The following is a 25,969-nucleotide window of genomic DNA, read 5'->3' as shown; positions in this document are numbered from 1 at the left end:
GTTGGTCAAGGTTGCTCCAGGAACCACCCCCAGGGCTTGGCTGGGGGACAACGTTGCCACGGAAGGCACTCCCTTTTGTCATCATGTCTTACCCTCTCCACTTGTTGCAACACACTTCCTCTTCCAGTTCCCTTGGTTATCCAGGGAGTCTGTGGAAACAACGTTTTCAAGATGTCAAGGCCTTTACCAGTTGGGGTCTTCAATAATCATACAGAACAGAACAGCCCTCCACTCCCAGAGTTACTTTATCCTATTTAAGCAAGTAAAGAATATACTTATATTGCACTTGTACCACTGAACTTTTTGAGGCCTACATGTTGTATCAATTAGTCCAGCCCACCCAATTCAAAATGTATAATGTGAATCCTTTAAATTACCAACAAATTAATTTTTTTATTTTAGGGGATATAACAAAATTTTTTGAACAAAGTTTTTGTAGTAAAGAAAGATATCTGTGGGACGCCTGGGTGGCTCAGTTGGTTAAGCAGCTGCCTTCGGCTCAGGTCATGATCCCAGCGTCCTGGGATCGAGTCCCACATCGGGCTCCTTGCTCTGCAGGGAGCCTGCTTCTCCCTCTGACTCTGCCTTCCACTCTGTCTGCCTGTGCTCGCTCTCTCTCTCTCTCTCTCTGACAAATAAATAAATAAAAAATCTTTAAAAAAAAAAAAGAAAGATATCTGTTACATCAAGATTTTTAATTGCTCTTACATCTTTTCCTCTTGGGTATCCCCCAAAGAGATTTGTTTCCAATATCCACAGGATCTAAAAAGTAAAGGAAAACACAACCAGTAATCTACAACTAAGAGTTGTAAACCTTGTGACTACTCACGCTGTAGATATGATTTGGACTAGAAAGACACTATGATGATCATTTCTGTCTCTTCCCATCGAAAGGAGAAAGATCACTACTAAATGGAACAGAGAACCATAATCCTTTGGCCCCAACTGCAAAATCAAAGAAGTTTTGAAAATCCATATTTTTCCAATGGGTTTTCAGCTAACTACTTTGGCAGCAAATCTGGACTTGAGCTGACATGACTCCATGTAAAAACTTTATTTCTCACACTTGGTGTGAAATCACACAATTTGTTGCAGGAATATCAATATAGTATATTTGAGAATGGGATTCTGTCCCAGACCCTGTTGGATTTTTGGTGGTGGCTGGGGGGTAATATATAGGATATAAACCACATGGTCTCTCTATTTTCTGCCTGGCTTCAAAGCTTTTGAATAAAATACTATGGATGTTTGCTAAGAGTCCAGGCTGTTTTGTCTCTTCTAGTAACTTTCCACACAAGATGTGTGAAGATCCTTAAATGTTTATGTGCCAGAGTTTCCTCACCTGTGGAGTGGAGACAGTAACAGTTATCTGGCTACCTTTAAAGTTGTCATAAACATAAAAGGATATCTTACTAGTGAAGATATTTTCAAATATTGTATAGACCAATGTCATATTGGGGTCAACTGTCAAAAGGTATAAATTAAATTTGATGATCATAACCAGAAGCTTTTCTTTCTGCCAATAATCAGAGTCTATGATCAGAAAATCTACTGATTTTTGAACATGTGTGCGACAAAATCAAGCAACAGCAGATACCCATTTTCTCTGTTCTCTAGAAAATCAGAGTGGGCAGGGGTGGAAATCACTACATAATTCAATACTTTGGGGTCAATAAATCTGAGAGCATGTCGTAAAAATGACACTACCATTCAACTAGAGCCATCTTGTTAAACCTGAATTTATAATGATTTCTCTCTTTGCACTTTTCAGAATGGCCAGATGTGATAAATGCAGAGAATAGGATCCTAGGCTGTGGAGTGTGCTCGGAGTTAAATGCCCAGGAAACAAGAACTCTGAACTCAGATTCCTCGTGTCTGGGAGTCCAGTGACGTCAGTACTTACCCTCCTCATCAGTATCACTTCTCAGTACGAAACACGAGGCTCTTGGGGGCCCCTCATCCTCACTGGATTCCAAATACTCAGCAAATCTTTTTGCTGTGGAAGAAGCAAGTGTCTCTTGAAAGTCTCAGTTTATGACAAAGGAACCAAGATGGTTAAAAAGCCATGGCAAGAATATCCCCAGGACATCTTGGGAGTCTGGTATCAAAGAAGGCAGATTTCCCACTTGGCTGCTTCCCTAAAGCCCACTTGAAACAGAGTCCCACACCCCCCCATCTCAAACTTCTTGGAAAGTTTACTTGAGAAAAAAAAATTAATTCTATTGGGTTTGAGCCCTTGACTTTTTTGGGTTTGCTTGTTCCAACCATTAGGCCAACTAATTAATACTAAAGTTAAAATACAAACCACCCTAAATTAAAACAAATTTATATTCTACTTTGAAAGATATAACAAAGAATTAGAATGGATCTTTTGTAGAAAACACTGTTCATTTGTAACCACCAAGAGTTTTTAGTTTTCCTTATCTACTTTCCAAACTCTTTCTTTGGATACAGGCAATTTTCTGAAATCCATGGGGTCTATAAAGTAAAAGGGAAGAAACAACTATTTGTATGCAACGATCTTAAAAATTCTGTGACACCTCAATGGGCTTGCAATTATAACAATCCTTTGATGATCATTTTTCTCTCTTTCCTTCAACTGAATCCAGTTCTGATGGCCTGGAATATAATGCTGGGTTCCTGCTTGGCTCTCCTTTGGCTCTCCATGTAAATTTTGGAAAGACTCTTCAACATTACTAGCCACAGTTGTCTTATCTATAAAGCAGGGATAACCTGGTTACCCTATCTCCCTGTTAAGGTTTTTTATGAAAATAAAATGAAGCTTTATTTATAAAAGCCCTGTAAAAAATCACAATGTGAGCCAGTAGTTAACTAATTTGGGTTTAAGAATAGCTGATCAGAAGTCATTCTCCCATCAATAATTAAATAGCACAAATTATTCTTTGAAGGCTTTTTAAAGTTTGGAACTGAAGACAATACTGTCAACAAACAGAGGTGCACCATGCTTACTCTTTTGAATAGAATATAAAGCATATTGGTAGAGAATAGATACATTATTGCAACCCTTTTGCATTAATACATGATAGTGCATAGAAAAAAAGATTGTCATTTTACCAGCATATTTTTGCTACATTTTCTATACATCAGTCAAATGGGCCCATGCAATTAAACAACAATCTATAGTGCCTTCCTGCCTCCTTCTACTTCCCAACAGGGTGAGAGAAATTAAATGCAGAAAATAGTCCCTAGAAGTTATAGAATCAAGGCACATAGAGCATGCTCAAAACAAGGTTCATCAGAAAAACAGCTCCGGATTTTGACTCCGAGTATTTGTCCTCCAGGGCTGCAATCCTAATGCTCTTACCCAGCGTAATCTGAAGTCGTGAGCAGGGAGCTTCTTGGGAGTCTCCTCTCTCACTTGATTCTAATAAGTCAAGATTATTGGTCACTGCACAAAGGAAGAGGGCTTTTTAGGGGTCTCAGCGTGTGACCAAGAAACTGAAATACTAGCAGGAAATATCCTCATAAGAAAAGCTAGAAAAATCTAGAAAACCCATGCAAATTGTGGTCTGCAACAGTGCCACCCTGGTCTGTCCTTCTAAGCTACCTGCCTTCAGTGGTAGTCCCACTCCATTCCCTGTCCCCAGAGGCAAGGGGCAACTTTGCCCTGTTTGCTCTTCCCATACTATCTCCCTTCTACTTCTTACCCCTTCCACTGTCACTTCACACTTTCTTCATCTCTGCTGTTTCTAACCTTGGAAATCCTTTGTCAACAACCTCTTCTGGTCTCGCCCAACCCAGTGCATTTGCAAGGCTGAGAAATAATCTCTTGTGTCTGCCTCCTAGACATATTTGGGACTGCCTTTTAGAGCAGTTTGCTATACTAAGACAGAAGTTAAAATGTGTACCCTTTAAAACCTGAAGTGAATTTACATTTTACTTTGATGGATCTAGTAAGTAATAAGAATGATGTATCATTTAAAATATTGTTCTTTGGTAACATCAGGACCAGGTAATATTTTTACTTGTTTTAGGTCTTTTCCAAGTATGTTTCCCTGTTTAGGCATGTTTCTAATAACTTCTGGGTCAAGAAAGTAGAAAGGGGAAAAAAGTCACCCATGTGTACACAAAAGCTCTGCAGACTTTAGGACCACTCATGCTACCCACAAAACTGAGGAAACATTTTGATAATTTAGAAAATCATTTTCAGCTTCAATTTTAAAGAGCAAAAATGCAGAATCCAGGATGCTGTCTTGTCTGTCCCTTTAATTCTCCATGGCACTTTGTAGAAGACCCAAACACTGATGTGATTGTGTTTTCTCTACAACGTCTGAGGTACTTAAGAATTTTATAAATTAAAAAGTAAGGTATTTTTTGCAAAAGTCCTTGGAAAAGTCATTATCGATGCCATGACTTGCTGGAGAACTCTCAAAAACAATACTTTGGGTTTCAGAGTGCTCTATCTGAATCTTTTTTCTGCTAACACCGGTTAGCTGAATGAGTTGTCTTTTGACACAATTCAGTTTGTGCTCAGATGATGATATGATCTTCTAATAAAGGAATATTTAGCTTTCTGTTCCCTACAAAAATCACTGTAAAAATCCAATACCATATAAGCATAGAAACTAGCTAGTTAAAAAGAAAAATTTCATCATTTTGGTAGCCCCTTTCTCCTATATAATCAATACATGGGTGCTTGTATTGAAAAATAGGACCTATCAATTAATAGGCCTCATCTTAAAAAACTATATATACAATGATTTTTTAATCTTCCTGCATTTCCCAAAAAGGGAGAGTAAAATAAATGCAGAGACTGGGATTCCGGGATAAACTGAATCTATCATACAGAATAGACACAGAATAAGGTGCATCAAACAGTAGATCTTAATTCAGCTTCTTGTAGCCAAAACCTGCTTTCTCACTTACTTACCAGGTCCACTTTCCAGTGTTGACATGGAGTCTTCTGGGGCCTTGTCTTCATCACTGGTTTCTTCCGAGTCACTGCTGATCACTGCACAGAGGAGCAAAGCCTTTTAGCTTCAGGGTGGGGCCAATGAGCCCACATAGCAGACAATTCAGCAACAGGACCAGTAGGGAAACCTAGAAGCTAAGTTAACTCAAGGCACCCTAAACTGTGCTTGAATGTATCTGACCTGCAGGTTGCTCCAGTCCTAAACTAAAAGTGATGGAATTCATGCACAGAGGGCAGCGTTGCCCACCCCAGCCAACACTCTTCTTCCCCCACCTTCATGTGACCTCCTACCCCTGCCCTCATGTGACCTCCTACTCTTCCCCCCCCCAACCTTCGGGCTCCCTATATCTTTTAGTCACAATTTACTCCACTTTCTTCTTGGCTTTGCCTATTTCCCTGACTTATGCCTCTTTTTCTGGCAGTGGTATCCCACTATAACTCTCTCTGTCTGCATGTGTTTCCTTCTTCATTCCCTCTCATGAATTTCTTGGCTCTTTGAAGTTTTTTTCCTTTTCTTCAACTTCTACCACAATACGTTCTTCTTTCGCTTTAGAAATAGTCTTCCATACGTTAGTACTTAAATCTACTATTTCTGTCTTTTTCTGATTACTGGGGTTTTCTCCTGTGGAGCTCACTGTGTATGATGCTGGTTCCTCCCCTCTTGCCTCCACCCAAGGTCAATTGGGCTGCTTCAATGGACCCTGATGCCAAGTCTCAGCTCCTTGCCTGGAACTGGTGACTCAAATTACACACTCTTTCAGGTCAGCCTTACCTATTACGTCAGATGCCTGGTTAAGTGTCGAGCTGAAAAATGGTTTTTCTTTCTTTATATCCACCAGATGCACAGAACAGGAATTGACTTGGATTCCATGGTTGGATAGCGGTGAGCCTAGATCAAATTGTAATGAAAGAGGAATTTCAAATTTTATTTGAATAGTGTACACACTGTTCACTACTATCGATAAGTCCTTCCCCCTGCAAATCCACTGCAGGGGAGAAGCTCTGTCCCTCCATCCCCTTCTTTCATGCTGCTTAACTGTGTCCCTTTCTCTGTGCCTCCCTGGTTTGGGGGGTTTTTTTGTTTGTTTTTATTTTCTCTTCTCATCTTTTGATGAATTATTTTTTGCTTTTCTGTTTTAAAGATTTATTTATTTATTTTAGTGTGGGCAGAGGAAGAGAGCATCTCAGGCAAACTCTGTGCTGAGCGTGGAGCCCAACGTGGGGCTCTGTCTCACATCCCCGAGATCATGACCTGAGCTGAAACCAAGAGTCAGATGCTTGGTGGGTGACTGAGCCACCCAGGAGCCCCACTTTTTGCTCTTTTAAAAATAAAAATTATATTCTCAGTAAAATGTGCATTGAAAAAAACGGGCAAATCATAAATTTTGAATCATCACAAAGTAAGCATATCTGGGTAACTGTCACTGTGGTCAAGAAATGGAAGATTACGCATACCCTGGGAGCCTCTTAGTGATGCCTCCCACTGACTGTCTCCAGCATGTAGCTCAAGTTAACGACATGCTCATCCCGACTTTTTTTCTTTTTTTAAAGATTTTTATTTATTTACTTGACAGACAAGAGATCACAAGTAGGCAGAGAGGCAGGCAGAGAGAGAGGAGGGAGCAGGCTCCCAGCAGAGCAGAGAGTCCGCAGCAGGGCTGGATCCCAGGACCTTGGGATCATGACCTGAGCCAAAGGCAGAGGCTTTTAACCCACTGAACCACCCAGGCGCCCCTCATCCTGACTTTTAATACTACTTATGATTAATTTTGCCCCTTCCAAAATATACGTGTTTGTATAAATTGAATTATGTCCCTTCCCTCATTTGTTCTTTCTCTGTCTCTGTCATTTGGTGGGGGCAGGGAGACAATTTGGCTTCCTTTCTCAACATTATGTTTGTGAGAATCATCTGTATTTATTTTGTATAGTATTCCATTGTGGAAATAACCCATGAAAAAATAAAACCATAAAAAATTCTTTTTTGGGGGGGGGTTATTGGATCTTGCTGTTTCAAGATTTTGGCTATTATGAATAATACTGCTTTTCTGTGTGTTTCTTTTCTCTTTTTGAACATAGTGTGCATTTCTATTGGTTTCAGCTGAGGAATGTAATTGTCAAGTCACAAGCTGTGTGTATTTTCAACTTTGGGACTATCTACCAAACCGTATACAGTGCAAAGGCAGAGATATAATTGAGAGAGCTTGACAATTCAAGTAAACAAGCAGAATTTGGTATGGTGGGAATGTGGTGGAAGAGAGTGTCAGGGGGAGATTATGCAACTGTATGGGAGGTACCTTTCAACACTCCACACCAAGTTATGTTGACCTCATGCTGAGGATCACAGAGGGCACTAGGTTTAAATGAGAAAGCCATATGAACTGGTTGGCACTTCTGCAATGCTCATTGAGCTGAAGTATGGAGAACAGATTGAGGGGAGCAAGATAGGAGGGAGGAGGCCAGCAGGAAAGTTCCTCAACTTTGAAATGAGAAGTGATAGGAATCTGAATTAGTGTAAGCATCCTGGACATGGAGAGAAATGGGCAGTTTGGACATATTTTGAAGTTGGAATTGACAGAAATGGCAAATAAAGGAATGGTTATTTTAATCCACTGAATTTCAGGACTGTTTTTTACACAACAACAGGTAACTAATATAGTTTCTGAATAGAAATGACTTTCAGATCTTTGATTACAAGTCTTCAGGCACCTAAAGGAATGAATCTTGAAGACAGGTCTGGAGCTACACAGGTGTGTGGAGGAATCCACAGATCCCAGGTGGTGACTGAAGTCATGAAGACATGAGATGCTTGGATAGAGGCCCATTTTTCCTCTGAGAGAGTGAAAGGGTCATTTGGTAATTATAGATACCTTAATGATGTCTTCTCAGTGGTATTAGGAAGAGCCCTCTGCGTCTTTTTTCTGGTGATCATCTTTTCAAATGGAACAATGTTCCATTTTTGTCTTCTCTCTCTTTATTTGGTCCACTCTCTTATCATTTTTTCACTCATGGTCCCTTAACCTATCCTCAACTCATTCCCTTTAGGCCTCCTCCCTATTTTTTCTATTTACTGGTATTAATTTCCTTCTGTCTATTTCTCTATTCATACTCTTTTTCTCAGCATTCTTTATCACTATCTCCCAGGATCCAGCAGGTTCTAGGGTGAGTCAGAAGAGGTACCAAGGGGTCAAGAAAATACCAAAAATAAGATTTTCTTTCCATGTGTCCTAGGAGCCTCCTTGCCTCATCCTAGAACGAGCCCTGCTCTCCCCTACCAGATTTTTCAGTCTATCCATTCTCTGTTACATTTCCTACTTTCTCCTACTTGATCTCTGTTCCTTAATTATTAGTATGTCTTTCTGTATGCCTCTTCTATATTGATTTTTGTCTTTCTATTCATTTTTCTCATCTCAAGCATTCCAGTTATCACCAAAGTTCTCCTCCTATGTCACTGTCTCCCTACTCCAAGTCCCTCCAGTTGCCACTTTTTTTTCTAAAAGTCCTTCACCAGAGCTTCTGTACTTGCAAATCTGCAGTATCATGAGCAGAGCTTCTGTACTTGCAAATCTGCAGTATCATGAGCAGAGCTTCTGTACTTGCAAATCTGCAGTATCATGAGCAGAGCTTCTGTACTTGCAAATCTGCAGTATCATGCATGGCTTCCATGTTTCTGTTACAACTTCTGAGAAGCAAGTTGCAACTCATTGCTTTTCACCAACTCCACAAAATGGTACTGTTTAGATTCTATGTCAATTTATCTAAAGCCCATGTTGTTCCTGTACTTTGTCATTTGCTGTTCTTTGGTTCACTTTTTAAATATTTTCTCTCTCTGTATTCTCTCCTCAGGGACATGCCCTCATCAAAGAGCTCAGCTCTCTTTCCCCCTTGCATCTCACATGACTTAGAAGTAGCCAGAGGCTGTGCACAAGGCTGTGGGTCTTGGATATTGTTAGGGTCAGGGAGGTGGTTAGTATCAGAGAACAAAGGAAAGCTTTTGCTCTCATAGAAAAACAAAGATAGAATTAGAAAATTGGTAAGATAAGTGATAATTACTTTTTCCATCACAGGGCAATGGGATGGGTGTGTCTTCTCTTGTGTCTCTGTTATTCACTTGGATGGGTTCTTGTTCACAGGACTCTGAGGATAAAAAAGACCACAGCTGAGACCCTGCAGAGCCCTCCCTGTTCTGCCTATTTGCATTTTGGTACACCGCACTTGACTTCTCTTTTCTTCTCGTGTTTCTCTTTACAGCTTGTCTGTAATATTTTGTCACCTTAACCTTCACCCCATGAAAGTGCTGGTGCTTCAGTGATTCTGTGATCAAGCTCTCCCTGACTACTTGGAACTTTTCTTTCTGTCTCTCTTCCTTCTTGGGGCACTAACTTTTCACCCTTTGTCTCTTCATTTATTCTTCCTAACTTTTTCCTTTCCTCTCCTTTCCTTTCCCTTTTTTTTTTCTTTTCTCCGTTTCTCTTATTTTCTTTTTTAATTTAGGAAAACCTAATTTAATAGGCATACATATGGGGAATCCACATGGACATGGGATTCCAAACATCATGAGACAACATGAAGCTTATCTGAGCTTGGGAGAGGGATAGGGGCCTGAGGATACATAGGGGAGAAAAGTCATTAGCAAGAAAGTCAAAGGAGATGTTTGGAAAAACATGTAACATTGTTCTATTATACAGGTAAGTTCTTTCTTAGGTAAAGAGGAGTCTCTGTTAGTATTTCTCTTCCTGGAATAGGCTCTCCTTTCCAGGATATATTGAGGCAGTTATGGAGAAGGCAGAGCACCTTTCCTGCATCTGCTACATTTTTATTTTAACTCAAAATAATCTTTATGCCTAAATGGCAGCTTGCCCTGGGCCCCAACACTTAATGTATACTGTGAAGTTTTCTTTTTCTTTTTTCTTCAAATTTGGGTATCTTTAAACTTAATATCCAGTTTCTTCTGCTGAGGCTGTATGCAAACTGATACTACTATAGCATGTCCTGATTTTCTCTGCCTTGCTCCTTAGCCAGAAACAGTCTTTTTTTCTCTTTAAATTTCTATAGCATGTACCCACGTCTCTCACATATTTCTTCTTTTGCTTTGTATTTTATTTGTCTGTGTACTCCTTTAATTTTCTTAGTAGCTTTTGAAGATCTTAAAGTCAGAATACATTTTCAGCCCCTAGCCTGCAACTTTTCTATCAACAAGAAGTATTCCAACACTGAGAAAATTTAAAAGCACCCGGAACATATTTTGTATATTTTCCATTACATGTAGGCAAATATTGCTCTTTCAGTTAAACAGTACAATTTAGTTCATTTAGCATTTTTATCAGCAGGAAAATTGTAGAAGTTGGCAATTCCGATCTCACCCAATGCCAGCTTCTAATCCAGTAAAAAATAAGTAGCTTGCAAAAGCTAACACTTCCTAATTTCCTTCCTCCCATCAATATATCAAGCTGCATCCTTGCCTTCTCTGTATCTGCATGAGCTTCCCTTCTTTGTTAATAGATGTTTCCTTAAGTTCAGCATGACTCCATTCTTTGCCACCAACAAGGACTGCTTAGGCCTCTACAATCATGCAAACCCAGGCAATCAGTCTTACCTGCTGGCTCAGATTCTTGGGCATATTCCTCATTTGCTTGTTGGACTTCTTGTGCATCATTTTTGTCACTGGTTGTATCTGTTCTGTTTCCATTTATCTGCTCTGCTTCGCAGAGGTTCTCCAAGGGCCCATTTTCGGATGGGGCTGTACCTAAACCATGTTTTAATTCATAGATATTTTATTTGCCCTCTGCATCAATCAGGGTCCAACAAGAAAATACAAATCACTCTAAGGTTTTGCAGCACAGAGGATTCCATCCAGGGGTTGGTTATACAATTGATATATACATTGAAGTCCAAATAGAAGAATGCAGTGACCAGAAGAATACTTAACAGGACACTGTGGGAGGGACCAAGGGTGTGCTCCGAGGTCAGGGTCACTGGGTGGATAGAAGGTGGCCCATGGGGGGGCACCTGCAGCGGGGAGCCTGCTTTCCTTCCTCTCTCTCTGCCTGCCTCTCTGCCTGCTTGTGATCTCTGTCTGTCAAATAAATTAAAAAAAAAAAAAAAAAAGAAGGTGGCCCATGGCTGGCCTGCTTGGTGGGAAGTGGCATCATGGATGAGATGCAGTCACTGTCAGATTTGTAGACAAAGGCAGTGATGGGGAAATATCCAGCTTCTTCCTTTCTCCTGTTCTCTGATACCTTGTTAGTGTCCCATGTCTGCAGCCCAGCAGGAAGCCAGCAACAAAGGGGGCTAGCAAGTAAGTCCACAGGGACCAGTGGTCAGTGGCCAGCAGAGCAGAACAGGGGAAGGTAAGGAATGAATCCTAGGGCAAACACCCCAGGACTTCCTTATAGAAATTGAGAAGTAAAGAAAGAAATTCTGGGCAATCAGTGATTAAACACACACACACACCCCTGCAACCACCCTCCTCCTGGCCCCCGCCACCTCTCAGCACATTCCAGAATGGGACAAGAACACAAAGGGTCAGAATACAGTCAACAGGAACAGACCGTGATCAGACGAGGATTGGGGGCACGACGAGGTCAGGCTTCGATAACAGTTTTCACCAGTTCCTAGGGGGGAAGAAATTGCAAGTTCATTTCAGAAATTGAAGTATTCTCTGTGCCATTCTCTCCTAATTCCATTTTTTATAAAGCAAGAATTGAAGATCCCCTCCAGGTAGCCATACAGAGATTATGTGGACTTGACAGAACCCATGCAACCCTTGCAGTCAGACCCCAACTGGCAGAGTAGAGGAATGGGGTCAGCTGCACCCCGGGCTAAAAGGGTCTCAGCCAGACCACCTCACTGCATGTCCAATTCGAAGCACTTGAGTAACTGGTGATGGCTTATCCTGACTCCCATGGCCATAGTGAAACTGCCTTTGTTCCCAGAGCTTTCCCTGACCAGTGGAATTACTCAGGTCCTCCATAGCTCTGCTGACTCATCCCCACCTCCTCTTCCTCTACACCCTCCCTCTACACATCTGTTCCGTCTTTCTCATTGGCCTTTCCTTGAGGATTCCATGTCCAATTCTCCTCTACCTCCTTTCATTCTTGGTATTCTTTTTTCTGTATCTTTCTCTGCATATATTTCCCTTTTGTCTCATGCTTCTGTCTTTTCCATTAGAATACCGGAGTGGCAGTACAGGGTTAAGAATGCAGGCTCTGTCCCAGCCAGAAGGTAGAAACCACCCATCATTAACTGAAGAATGAATAAGCAACATGTGATGAATATATCATACAAGGGAATGCTCTTCACCAAGAAAAAGGAACGAAGAACCACATTCATGCCACAACATAGATGAACCCTGAAAATACTGAGCTGTGTGAAAGAAGCCAGACATGAAGGGCGTGTTGATATGATTCCATTTACATGTAATGTCTGGAATAGGTAAATCCAAAAAGACAGAAATGAGATGAGTAGTAGCCAGAGGCTAGGCAAGAGGGGCACAGGGAGTGATATGGAGTTCCCTTCTGAGGCGATCAGAATGTTTTGCAACCAGACAGAGGTGGTGGTTGCACAATATTGTGAATGCACCAAATATCATTAACCATACACTTTAAAATGGTTAATTTTATGTTATGTGAATTTTTACTGTGCGTGAATTCACACACACACACACACACACACACACACACACAGGCTCCGGGTTCAGAAGGCCTGGGTTCACCCTTGCTCATCTGACCCTAGGCCAACAAAAAACACAGCCTCTGGATTTCAATTTCCTTATCTATAAAATGGGCACATAAGCAATGCCAACCTCCAATGGTAGCCTGACCACTAAACCTACAACCATCCCCATAAATGTTCAACCAGTGAGATGTTAATAACACAGCTATTTCCTTTCTTCTCTTTCATTTCCCTCCTTCTCTCACTCAAAGTACCCACACCCTCCCTTCAATCTTCTTACCACTTCCTCTTTTCTCTCTCTGTGTGACTGGCTTTCCCCTTGACTCTCTGGGCTCTTGAACAACATCCCCCACATTGAAATCAGCCCTTCCGCCATCATTTTATTTTGACCATGGCCCCTTTACAGCTTCACATCAATCTTTTCCTACAGGGACTTTTTAAAATCACAATTACTTCCTGATAGCGAATCTGCTTAAATCTGGTTTACTCTCACACTGAGATTCTGTCCCTTTGTCTCGGTTATAGACCCAACGGTCTCTTGTCATAGCTACTCCTCCAGGATTTGGCCTCTACTTAGACACGTATGTAAACACCCCTCCCTGCCTTTTCCTTGGTCCTTAACACTTCTTCCCTGATTCCCCAAATACACTCCAGGACTCAGGGCTGAGTTCCCTTTCTCCTTTTCTTCTTTGCTGATGAGAATCAGTGTTTATCAGGTTACAATCACCTTGTTCAATGCTCAGTTGGGTATGAGGACTGTTGTCCACCTCTTCTTCGTCACTTTCTTGGTAATTAATTTTCTCTTGGATTGCTGAAGACAGGGAGACAGAAGGAGACAACAGGGATCCCATCAGAGACAAGGAACAACACCTCGAAATTACACAGTTAACAACTCCCAAGCCTCAGGTCACTCAAGCTCAGTGCCTCTGATCCTCCTTGTAAAGCTCCCCCATCATCCCTGGGTAGAAAGGGAACTCCCAGCAAGAGAGTCTATGTTTCCCACACAGAAAGGAGCCACTCCAATATAAGGAAACATTATGATGCTGTTACTCTTATAAAAGAATTTGCGGATGGGCAGAAAAAGCATATATCAAAGTAAATAATAGAAGTGAAATGTGTTTCTGAACTGTTCAAACTGAAAGGAAGAAATAGGTATCCTCTGGGGAAGAGCTAGGCTCTCAGAGAGATCCACAGGTATGAAAGAAAAAGATGCTCTGAAGATGCTGCTAGACAAGAGGAGAGCTGGGGCACGGAGGGTGAGCTCTTCCCAAAGACACAAAGCAGAGGACACCTGGAGGAACAAGACAGACCTCCCAGGGGCTCAGATACCAGGAACATAGAAGGACACTCTGCAGCTCTGAGCAGGGAGCACGGATAGCTGCACTGGAGGATCTCCCCACAGGCCTCCCCAGGCCTGGGGAGGTCTCCAATCACGGGAGGGAGGGACACCAGCCACCCCTGCCTGTAGGTGACCCAGCACACATGGAAGGAAGAAAATAAACTAGGAAGCCTGGAGGGAGGTCGGGGGGATGTCTGTGGGGAGTTCAGGGAGGAGGGGACCCCACAGAGTCAGGGAACCTGCTGCTCCAGGGCCCATGGCAGGAGCTCCTCCTGGGGCAGGACCTGCAGGCGTGAGTTGCACGGAACAGTGGGAGCCACGGATGCTTTGTCATCTCAGGACCTGGCCTCACACCCTGGCAAAACCAGGTGGAAGATTCAAGAAGAACAAAGGGAAAGGTGTAGGGGGTCTGTGTGCGTGTAGGTGGTTCCCCGGGGGCTCAGGGGGCTCTGAGCATGGGATGAAGGTGGGACTGAGCAGCAGGAGAGGGTGCTGCACCCCAGGCCACAGCCCTCAGATTCTGGGCTTTGGGTCGCTGATGTACAGCTCCCATGGACAACAATGTGGGGAAGGCAACTGCTGCCATCTCCCAGGGGCAGGTGGGTGGCAACAAGTGTAGGTGAAGAGCACCCCAGCTCAGGGAGCTCCACATACAGGTGATGTGCACACTGATCCTGGAAAGGGGGGGGTCCCTGCAGTCCATGAAGAGAATCAGAGCCCCTGAGATATGGGCAATACAAGTATACACCATTCCCTCTGTTCCCATGGTCCAGGACATGCTGGTTACCAATATCATATTGACAACTGCCTTTATTCCATTTCAAACTGGACTGACCTGCTGTTGAAATTATTTTGTTTTTAATTAGATAGGGTGACTACTGACACAAGTTAACAAACCACATGCTTTATACATGCTTTTTAATTTTTTCCTTGTTTATAAAAACTGTTGATATCTCTTTATTGCCTACTAATAACCTTTCAATTGCTTAGCTTTATACGGTTGACTTTCTAAAATTTTCTTCAAACTTATCTCTCATGAATCAGCTCCACATTCTGCTTCTCACTCTCTGAGACAAATTGAATTTGTCTATGAGGACACACTAGGTCCTTTCACACTCCACGCTTGATTGCATAGTGCCAACCCTCTTCAGGACACAGTGACATTCTTCTTGTGTTTTTATCCCTTATCTGGAGAACTCCACTGGCACCAAACTGTGTTGGAATAAAAAGTTTCCCAGTCAAGTTAAAAAATATATATATCTATAAGCATAGATATATAAAGAGCATTCTCTTAACTCTTGCAGTTCTTAAAATAAATTAAAATAAAGTTATTTTTAAAATAAAATAAGAATCATGTTTTCCCAGGAAAAAAATTGAGAATTAAGCCTTTAGTTTTGTGATTATTTGAATAATGTTTGTTTCACCCCTTGTGGAGAAAGAGTTAACAGAACCAATTCTCCTTAAGTGTAAATTTGACCTTGGGTTAACTTTCTGGCTCATTACTTTGGAAACCTGAAGAAGGTGGGTTTTCTTCTACTAGGCCAACATTGGCCTAGTTAATACCTAGTTTAGCCCTAGTTTAGAGATAAAAACGATTGGTAAATTGCATGTGGATGGGGAGGGACCATCTACAGACTACAAAGCAGGCTTTGGTCTTCCTTCAAAGTGGTGACACTTACAACTTGATTTGTCCCTAGTAGGGCTCCCGAATGTTATGACTATAGTGCTGTTACATGACTGAGCACTGTTACATGGGCATGGTGCTGCTAAGCCAGAGTGCAGCCTACATTCACAGACACTCAACGGAGTAGTAGTTACCTTGGTGGACCGCTGTGTGGGTCTCCACAAGGAGTCCCACAGAAGAGGAGCAACTGATGCTGCCCTGTGGGGATGCTGGGTTTCCTATCATTTGTCCTTCTGAGTAAATCTGAAGCCACTTTGGCTCTGATTGTCCTGTGAGTCTAAATGCCTAGTTAAGCAGACCTATACTCTAGGTGGTTGTTGTACCATAGTTATTATACCATAGCTTTGAGAAGGTTCACAATTAGTACTTTCTCTACTGTTATATCCCCCTTGCCCCAGCACTGCCTGTGGAACATTGTAGGCGCTCAGTATATATTTGTCCAAAAAAAAAAAGTGTCCCTGGGTGTCAAAAGGTAGATAATAAACCCAATTACCAAATTCGAAGCTCTTGTAAATGTGATTTAAATTAGGGTATTCTTGCCTGTTGACCTCACTGAACAATGCTTCCAGAAGTGGCAGGTCAAATGTCTTCTCCAGTTCATTGAGAACATTATACGCCACTCTTGGTACAGGGACCAGGTTTCTACAAGAATCTTGACAATCCTTAAAAAAATATTAAATGGAGAAAATATAAATACAGACTTCCAAGTTACAGAAGAGCCCTAGAAAGTGATTTCATGGGTAATGTTTTCCAATTTCCCTGTACATGTATCTTCTCATAAAGTTTTAGAATTTCTATTTATTTGTTTAGATACTACGTGAAACAAGTAAATCCTGCCTCCTTAAAAACATTCCCTTGTGAAACAGATCTCTCTTCACCTTCATCTACATTAAATTACATATAAGTGGGCGCCTGGGTGGCTCAGTGGGTTAAGCCACTGCCTTCGGCTCAGGTCATGATCTCAGGGTCCTGGGATCGAGTCCTGCATCGGGCTCTCTGCTCGGTGGGGAGCCTGCTTCCCTCTCTCTCTCTCTGCCTGCCTCTCCATCTACTTGTGATTTCTCTCTGTCAAATAAATAAAATCTTAAAAAAAAAAAAAAATAAATAAATAAATAAATTACATATAAGTAAGAGCAGTTTTGAAAAATAACAGTAGGTTCAAAGCTAAATGATGTGTAGCCCTTTAGGAATCTGGCCAGATGTTTTAGGAATAGACTAAGAGCAGCTGTCCTGTTCCAGGGATGACCTTTCCCCTTTCCCCATGACGGACTTGGCCTGGAAGAACTCAAGGAAACCATGTGACAGTTCTCTCCTTTTGTGAATTTGGCCACAGAGAATGTATATTCATACGGCAAAGAGAAGACTTGAATCTCTGTATGTCCAGCAATGCCTATTGATAAAATCAAACCCAAATTCCAAGACTCCAGAAATACCACAAAAAAGAAAAAGAAATAGAAGAAACAAAACAAAGAAGCCCTAAAAACTGAAAACTGCTAGCAAAAGAATAATAATCATCAATTCCCAAATTTCCTAATGGGACATCAATTCCCTGTAGATTTTAATGTTCTCAGATCTAATCACTCAAATTAATGCCCACTGAAATGATATCTGTCAATTATTATTTTATTAAATTAACTCACTTAAGTTTTACATAAATTTATTAAAATTACCTTTAATTCTCAGTTTATGCTATATTCTACATGTTCCTACAAGGCATTACATATCTATGGAGCACCTCTGTTTCAGGTTCAGCCCATTTGCTATGCTATTCAGCCCAACTCCAGGGGGCAGCACAAAGCACCTTTCCTTCAGTGAGAAGCGGGATTATCCCTGGTGACAACTGATTCTCCTTTTCCTTTTTACCTTATGGTAACACCTGCAACAATACTTGAAAAAGTCCCCACTCATAGGAGACTCCTCAGTCAGTTAGTTGTGCCTGATGTTTGGGTCCAAGATATCAAAATATAACTCCATTTGGGGCCAGTTTACCAAAGAGTGACATAATAAACATCACTTACATCATACATTTTATTGCTGATGAGTTCACGGTCCCGGAGGCACTCAAAGAAAGGAAATGGCTTTTTTATTGCATTTGAAATCTCCACCTTGTGTCTTTTGAAGTGTTTGAATAGAGTCTCATAGACAAGTCTGTCATCATTGTACTGGTCTTCCGTGGATGTCCTAGGAAGGAAGGATACCATGTGAAAATGGTCACGAAGATTCCAAGATGCTTGTGGAGGCTGTAAGATTTATATGAACAATAAGCGGGGCAAAACTAACATATAAAGTAAATAGGGCTGAGCAGAGACAGAATAAATGGAATTGAAGTAATAAGCAAAGACATGATGAAGAAAGCATGAAGGTTAAGAAAGACTTAAGTGTGGGACCGAAAAAGTCTATTCCAATCTGTGTGGATCAAAGCCATTATAAAGATACCTTCACGTATCTGAAATATTTTTGTAATTAAAAAAATTAAATTTAAACAAAATTGAGATGGAGTGAACAAAGGAATGAAAAGCAATGGAATAAACTGTACTCCTTTTAGAAAAAAGGAAAGCAATGGGATAAAAGTTTAACCTTGAAAATACTTAACAACTAAGAGGAAAAAAAAATATCAGAAAGATAAAAATCAGTTCTCCCCCTATAGCTGTTAAGAGAAATGCTATCCTACATTATAAAATTAGTTTATAAAGGATAAGATGTGGTTAATAGTGATATGAAACAGTATAAATTTATAATATCACAAGAATATCAAACATTTCTCCTGGGACATCTGGTCCTACTTTGTGTTAATATAAATCTATCCTGATTATTGTTATATATAGTGAATCTTTTCAGGCATCTGAATTTCAGAAATCACTGATGTTTCTTGTGAAAGTAATTTTAAACCTCAGTCTCTAATTCCAATTTTTAGTTGATCATTTTATTGCTCTAATAATAATGTTTTAATCAACATCTTGTATTACAAAAAGACTTAGAAGCTTTCTTTATCAAACCAGAAGAGAATTATTGCGACTTCCCAGCACTTAGTATGCCTCGGGGAATAATAATGTCACATCGTTATGTCAAATTCCTGCAAAAGAAATGTTTCAGTTCAAAGACTGCAGATAGAAAAGAAGCATTTGTCTTCTCTTTTATTAAAAGCCCTGCTAAAATGATAATAAAGAAATTCACAATGACAAAGAGAATTGTGGGGCAATGAGCCCAAGAGAGATTTCAATGAAAATCTCAATGACAAAAGTGGTCAGAAGAGTGCTAATAATTACTGTTGTAGGTGAAGGGTGTTCTCAGAGGTCAGAAAAACAACAGGTATGTCCTGAAGAACCCCGAAGAGGCAGTAGAGATCACAAGGGAGACAGGGTGCTGAAAATGTACATGTTATTTTAAAAATGGAGAACGGAATAGTGTACCTCTAACCCTCACCCTACCAGCTGACCACCTAGAGCCAGGCAGCCTCTCAAAGGCAAACACTGCTGACCTATTACTTGTGTGAATTTTGCCTCTTACTGGCTTTCATATGCATGGATAATCCATCATGTTTCCTTTATGCCTGACATTTGCTCATCATCCATACTGCTGGATGAATGGAAGTTTGTTCCTTTTTGTAGCTGAAAGTATTCCATTGTGTGGACCTACCACAATCTGCTTATTTGTTTTCCTGTTGATGGACACTTAGATTGAATCCAGTTTGGGACTTGTATGAATAAAGCCGCTGTTCTTGTACACTTCCTTTTATGGCATGACGTTTTCATTCCTCTTGGGTAAATAATTAGGAGCAGATCATTGCATGAGTATGCTTAGCCACTTTAGAATCTGCCAAACTGTTTTTCGCAGTCTATTAGAAATAGTTTTTCTCATTTTCTCATGAGTATGATGTAGGATCTCATACAGTTTTAATTTTATTCCTTTAATGACTCATGACATTGAGCATGCTTTCATATGTTTATTGGCAATTCATGAATCTCCTTTTGTAAAGTATCTGTTCAAGTTTTTGACCCATTTATATTGTCAGGTTGCCTTTTACTGTTTACTGATGTGTAGCAGTTTGTTTTACATTATGGAGAGAAGTGTTTTCGTTTAATTCATGTATTACATTTTCTTCCAGTCTGTGGTTCACTTAACCATGTGTTTTGATGAGGAGAAATTTTTAATTTTGAGGAAGCCAATTCCATCAGTTCTTTTCTTCTGTGGTTAATAACTTTAATGTACTAAGAAATCTTTGCCTACCACAAGTTAATGGAACTATTAAAAAAGCAATTTACAATGTAAGCATGGGTTTATTTCTGGATTTTCTATTTTGTACCACTCATCTGTTTGTCTGTCCTTATACCAATAGCATGTTGGCTTGCAGACTCTATAGCTTATAGAAAGTCTTGATGTCAGTTAGGGAAAAATTGTCTTGGCTTTTCTCATATATCTCTTAAAATCAATTTGTCAGTTTCTACAAGAAAAGCCTTTGGGATTTTTATTCAGTTTACATTGAAACTTCAAACAAATTTGGTGATAACTGATAATAATATGGAGCTCCAATCTGTTAACATTGTATAGCTCTTAACATTGTATAGCTCTCCATTTATTTAGTTTTCCTTCCAGAAGAGTTCATAGTTTTCAGTACAGAAGTCATATACCTCTAGGCTGGGGAATTTTAGAAACAAAACAGATGAACAAAGGGGAAGGGAAGGAAAAATAATATAAGACAGAAACAGAAAGAGGCAAATCATAGGAAACTCTTAACTATAGGAAACAAACAAGGTTGCTGGAGGGGAGGTCATGGGGGGATGGGGTAATTGGGTGATGGGCATGAAGGAGGGCACTTGATGTAATGAACACTGGGTGTTACATGTAATTGATGAATAAATTTTACCTCAAAACTAATAATAAACTATGTGTTAACTAAATTGAATTAAAAAAAGAAGCCATACACATCTTTCATTAAACTTATTCCTAACTAGAAATGGTATTGGGAATACTCTGTTACAAGGTACCTGTGCTATAGATGAAATGGTGGAAACTATACTGAAATCTGTAGGCAATCACTAAAAACATTTGAAAAGAAGTACATGAGAGACTGTAGACTCTGCGAAACAAACTGAGGGGTTTGGAGGGGAGTGGGGTGGAAGGTTGGGTGAACCTGGTGGTGGGTATTATGGAGGGCACATATTGCATGAAGCACTGGGTGTGGTGCATAAACAATGAATTCTGGAACACTAAAAAAAATTTTTTTTTAATTTCTAAATTCATAGAAGTTTGAAAACTAAAAAAAAAGAAAGAAAGAAAAGAAGTACAATTGATATGTTAATAGAAGAGACAAGATAGGATCATATAAAATGCTAACTTAAAACCAGACAAGGCAGGAAAAAAGAAAGAAAAAGAAACAAAGCAAATGCAAGGACTAAGGAACAATAACAAACATGCTAGATATTGATGCATTTTATAAATAATTACATTCAGTGTGAATGGTCTAAATACTCCAATAAAAAGCAGAGCTTGTCTGTGGGGGAACTAAGATGCTGGCATAGTAGGACTCTAGGCTCATCTTGTCCCTCAAACACAACTAGATAATTATCAAATCATTCCGAATACCCAAGAAATCAACCTCAGGACTGACAGAACAAACTGCATGATGAGAGGGAGAGAAGAGGCCACATTGAGGAAGGTAGGAAGTGCAGAAACATGGCTGAGGAGTGATACAGATCACAGGTGCTGCAGAGGGAAGGGAGCCCTGGTTGTGGAGAAAGGTGAGGGAGAGAGAGAGAGGAGCATACAGAGTTATGCACAAGGAGAACACTTCCCAAAGTCACTGGCTGGGAAAATGAGAGGGGCTGATTTTCGTGAATTCTTGCCACCAGTGGGGCTTGAAGACTGGAATTTTAAAGGTTGGTGGGCATGGTGAGATAGAGCCCTGAGGGCATTGCTCTGGTCCTGGAGTAAAGGCAGGGGAACAACCCTGGGACAGATGGTACAACAAGAGGGGGTCCCCTGGGCAGGCAGTGGGGAGGTGATTCACTCTTCTTGGAGCACATCCCTGAGGGGTAGCATTCACAGAAATGCCTCTCCAGGGACAAATTGCCAATAAACACTATTTCTGTCTCCCCGCCCTCAGCCTAAGCATGGAGCCACCTGACTAGAGCAGCTCAGTCCCAACACTGGCTGTCTAGTCTGCTTGCCCCAAGTCCCACACCCCTGCAATCTGGCATGACTACCCTTCTCAGTTAGATCTCCCTCAGTCCAAGCACAGTGAGACCCTCCCCCAGAAGATCAGCATAGGATCCCACCACAGCACATCCTTAAAGTTTTTAGTTTTAAAATTTTTATTTACTTATTTTTTTAGAGTGAGTGCGTGCAAGCAGAGGGAGGGGCAGAGGGAGAGAATCCCAAGCAAACTCCATACCAAGCACTGAGCCTGACACAGGGCTCGATCTTAGAACCCCAAGACCATGATCTGAGCTGAAACCAAGAGTCAGTCACATAATCAACTGAGTCACCCAGGTGCTCAAGTTTGGAGTTTTAAAAGTTAGCAGGTTTGGGATAGAGCCTGGAAGGCACTGTGCTGCTTCAGGAGAAAAGGCAGGTAAGCAACCCAGAGGCAGACAGTGTGAAAACAGCTATCTTAAAAATGCCTGGGATGCAAAGGGGGATATTATTCACTCTTCCAGGAGTGCTTTCCTGAGAGCAGCAAGCATGGAGACCCCTGTCTGGGAACAAAGCAGCTGGCTGGTACCATTTCCTTGCTCCACTCCTCAGCATAAACACAGAACCACCTGCAGTAAACAACACAGCACTGACACTAGCTGCCTAACCTGTTTACACCAAGTCCCACATCCCTGTGCTCTGCCAGTACTTCCATTCTTGGTCAAGTTTGCCTCAATCCCAGCCCATGGGCCTCTTCCCTAGAACACCAGCAGAAACACCTGCCCAACTATATCTCCCAACCAGATTGTTCTGCAAGCCTTCGGTTCTAGTGGAAGTAGCATCAGGTTTCATTTAATAAGTAGACCTGAGCACATCTAGTTAAAGCTTGTCACATGCTGACCAAGGAGCAAACATTGCCCACTGCAGAAGGGAGAGCCTCTGCAGATGACTAACCTGAAAGACAGAGCAGCCAAAGTGCAAAAGCAGACTGCATGTAGCACACACCAGACCCAATCCCTGAAGCACCAGGTCCTGGACACTATATGACATCTTCTTCATGAAACCATTACTTGCAGGAGCAGGGAACATAATGGGCTTTTCTAACACATGGAAGAAGACAGAGACTTTGATAAAATGCAAAGATGGAGGAACTCATTCCAAATGAAACAATAAGATAAGGTCACAGCCAGAGAGCTAATTGAAACAGATATAAATAATAAATTTGAGGGAGAATTTAAAGCAATAATCATAAGGACACTCACTGGGCATGAGAAGAGAATGGAAGAGTTCAGGGAGGCCCTTACTGTAGAGATAAAAGAGTTAAAAAACAGTCAGGAATGAAAAATGCAGTAACTGAGATTTGAAACAGATTCGATGTAATGACCATGATGGAATAAACAGAGGAACAAATAAGTGATATAGAAGAAAAAATAAAGGAAAATAATGAAGATGAATAAAAGACAGAAAGAAGAATTACAGAACATGAGAATAGACTTAGGGAATTCAGTGATTCCATAAAGCACAATAACATTCATATCCTAGGAGTCCCAGAAGAAGAAGAAGAGAGAGAGAGAAGAGGGAAGAAAATTTATTTGAGGAAATAATAGCTGAAAACTTCCCTAATCTGTGGAAGGAAACAGGCATCCAAATCCAAGGGGCACAGAGGACTACCATCAAAATCAACAAAAGCAGGCCAACACCAAGACATATTGTAATTAATTTGCAGAATACAGCAATAAAGAAAACAATCCTAAAAGACAAAGGAAGTCCCTGACTTACAAGGAAAGACCCATAAGGCTAGCTTCAGATCTCTCAAAAGAAACCTGGCAAGCCAGAAGGGAGTGGCATGATATATTCAATATGCTGAGTGGGGAAAATCTGCAACCAAGGATACTCTATTCAGCAAGGCCATCATTCAGAAAAGAAGGAAAGCTAAAGAGTTTCTCAAACAAAAACTAAAAGAGTTCATGACCACTAAACCAGCCCTGGAAGAAATATTAAAAGGGACTCTGAGTGGAAAGGAAAGACCAAAAATGACAAAGATAAGAAAGGAACAGAGAAAATCTCCAGAAATGACAGAACAAATAATAAAATGGCATTAAATGCATATCAATCAATAATTACTCTGAATGTAAATGGACTAAACTCTCTAATCAAAAGACATAGGGTATCAGAATGAATTAAAAAAACAAAAAACAAGACCCATCTATATGCTGCCTAAAAGGGATTCATGTTAGACCTAAAGTCACAAGCAGATTAAGAGTGAGGAGATGGAGAAATATCTACCAGGCAAATAGATGTCAAAAGAAAACTGGAGTAGCAATACTTAATCAGACAAACTAGATTTTAAACCAAAGACTGTAACAAGAGATGAAGGACACTACGAAGGACATAATAAAGGGGACCATCCAAAAAGAAGATCTAACAGTTGTAAATATTTATGACCCCAACATGAAAGCACCCAAATATATAAAACAATAACAAACAAAGGAACTCATTGATAATAATACAATAATAGTAGGGGACCTTAACAGCCCACTTGCATCAATGGACAGATTATCTAAGCAGAAAATCAACAAGGATACAATGGCTTAGAATGACACACTTGATCAGATGGACTTAACACATATATTGAGAACATTCCATCCTAAAGTAACAGAAAGCACATTATTTTCAAATGCACATGGGACATTCTCCACAGTAGGTCACATACTAGCTCACAAATCAGGCCTAAACAAGTACAAGAAGACTGAGATCATACCATGCATATCTTCTAACCACAATGCTATGAAACTTGAAGTCAACTACAGGAAAATTTGGAAAGACTACAAATACATGGAGGTTAAACAACATGCTACTAAATAAATGAATTAATCAACCAGGATGTCAAATAAGAAATTTAAGTATACAAGGAAGAGAAAAAGACAAAGACAAGGGGTGCCTGTGTGACTTGGTTGGGCATCCAACTCTCAGGTCATGATCTGAGGGTCATGAGATTAGACCAGTGTCATTTTCCATGCTGAGCATGCCTGCTTAAGATTCTTTCTCCCTCTCCCTCTGCCCCATCTCCCTGCTCACGGACTCTCACTCTCTCTCTCTTTCTCAAAAGCAAACAAACATGGAAACAAATGCAAATGAAAACACTACAGTACAAAACCTTTGGGATGCAGCCAAAGGAGTAATAAGAGGGAACTATACAGCAATACAAGCCTGCCTCAAGAAGCAAGAATAATCTCAAATAAACAACCTAACGTTACACTTAAAGGAGCTTGAAAAAGAATAACAAACAAAGCCTATGGCCAGCTGCAGAAGGGAAATAATAAGGATTAGAACAGAAATAATTAGAAACTAAACAAACAAACAAACAATAGAACAGATTAATGAAACCAGGAGATGGTTCTTTTAAAAAATTAATAAAATTGATAAACTCTTAACTAGACTTATGAAAAAGAAAAGAGGAAGGACACAAATAAAATCGCAAACAAGAGAGGCCAAATAACAACCAGCACCACAGAAAAGCAAACAATTGTAGGAGAATATTATGAAAAACTATATACCAACACATAGGGCAATCTGGAAGAAATTGGTAAATTCCTAGAAACATAAACTATCAAAACTGAAACAGGAAGAAATAGAAAACTTGGACATATTGATAACCAACAAAGAAATTGAATCAACAATCAAAAATGTCCCAACAAACAAAAGTCCAGGGCCAGATGGCATCACAGGTGAATTCTACTAAACATTTAGAAAAGTGTTAATACCTATTCTTCTCCAACTATTCAAAAATAAAATAGGAATAGAAGGAAAAGTTCCAAATTCATTTCATAAAACCAGCATCATGCAGATCCCAAACCCGAAAAAGACTTCATTAAAAAAGAGCTACAGGTCAATAACCCTGATGAACATGGATGCAAATATTCTCAATAAAATACTAGCAAATTGAATCCAACAGTATATTAAAAGAATCATTCACCATGATCAAATGGCTTGCAAGTGTGGTTCAATATTTGCAAATCAATCAGTGTGATACACCACATTAATAAAAGAAAGGATAACATCCATATGATCCTTTCATATAGGTGGAGAAAAAGCATCTGACAAAGTATAACATCCATTCATAACAAAAACCCTCAACAAAGTAGGGTTAGAGGGAACAAACCATGATATAATAAAGGCCATATACAAAAAAAAAAAAAAAACCCTATAG

General features: G+C 40.3%; 1 protein-coding gene across 21 annotated transcripts in view; it reads right to left on the bottom strand.

Annotated features, from left to right (window-relative positions):
• SP100 (SP100 nuclear antigen) overlaps positions 1-25,969 on the bottom strand; it is an 88,660-nt gene that overhangs the window by 44,966 nt on the left and 17,725 nt on the right. For 20 of the 21 annotated variants that reach the window (XR_001176544.2, XR_006606370.1, XM_013046297.2 and 17 more), the window contains exons 2-12: positions 17,646-17,808; positions 16,121-16,289; positions 13,332-13,415; positions 11,482-11,544; positions 10,527-10,676; positions 8,984-9,067; positions 5,706-5,822; positions 4,892-4,972; positions 1,904-1,996; positions 709-762; positions 93-149 (exon numbers count right to left, since the gene is read on the bottom strand). Coding sequence is in view for 19 of the 21 variants with exons in the window: in XM_013046297.2 (XP_012901751.1) it covers positions 93-149; positions 709-762; positions 1,904-1,996; positions 4,892-4,972; positions 5,706-5,822; positions 8,984-9,067; positions 10,527-10,676; positions 11,482-11,544; positions 13,332-13,415; positions 16,121-16,289; positions 17,646-17,808 (1,115 nt within the window). In the remaining 2 variants the exon portion in view is untranslated. The remainder of the gene's footprint in view (positions 1-92; positions 150-708; positions 763-1,903; positions 1,997-4,891; positions 4,973-5,705; positions 5,823-8,983; positions 9,068-10,526; positions 10,677-11,481; positions 11,545-13,331; positions 13,416-16,120; positions 16,290-17,645; positions 17,809-25,969) is intronic. The other variant, XM_045078874.1, reaches the window with a different exon arrangement.

This window comes from Mustela putorius, unplaced genomic scaffold, assembly GCF_011764305.1.
Source record: "Mustela putorius furo isolate JIRA1106 unplaced genomic scaffold, ASM1176430v1.1 tig00000275_pilon_pilon_pilon, whole genome shotgun sequence".
NCBI lineage: Eukaryota > Metazoa > Chordata > Mammalia > Carnivora > Mustelidae > Mustela > Mustela putorius.
The sequence above is the reverse complement of the archived record's forward strand: the minus strand, read 5'-3'. Positions and strand labels throughout refer to the sequence as shown.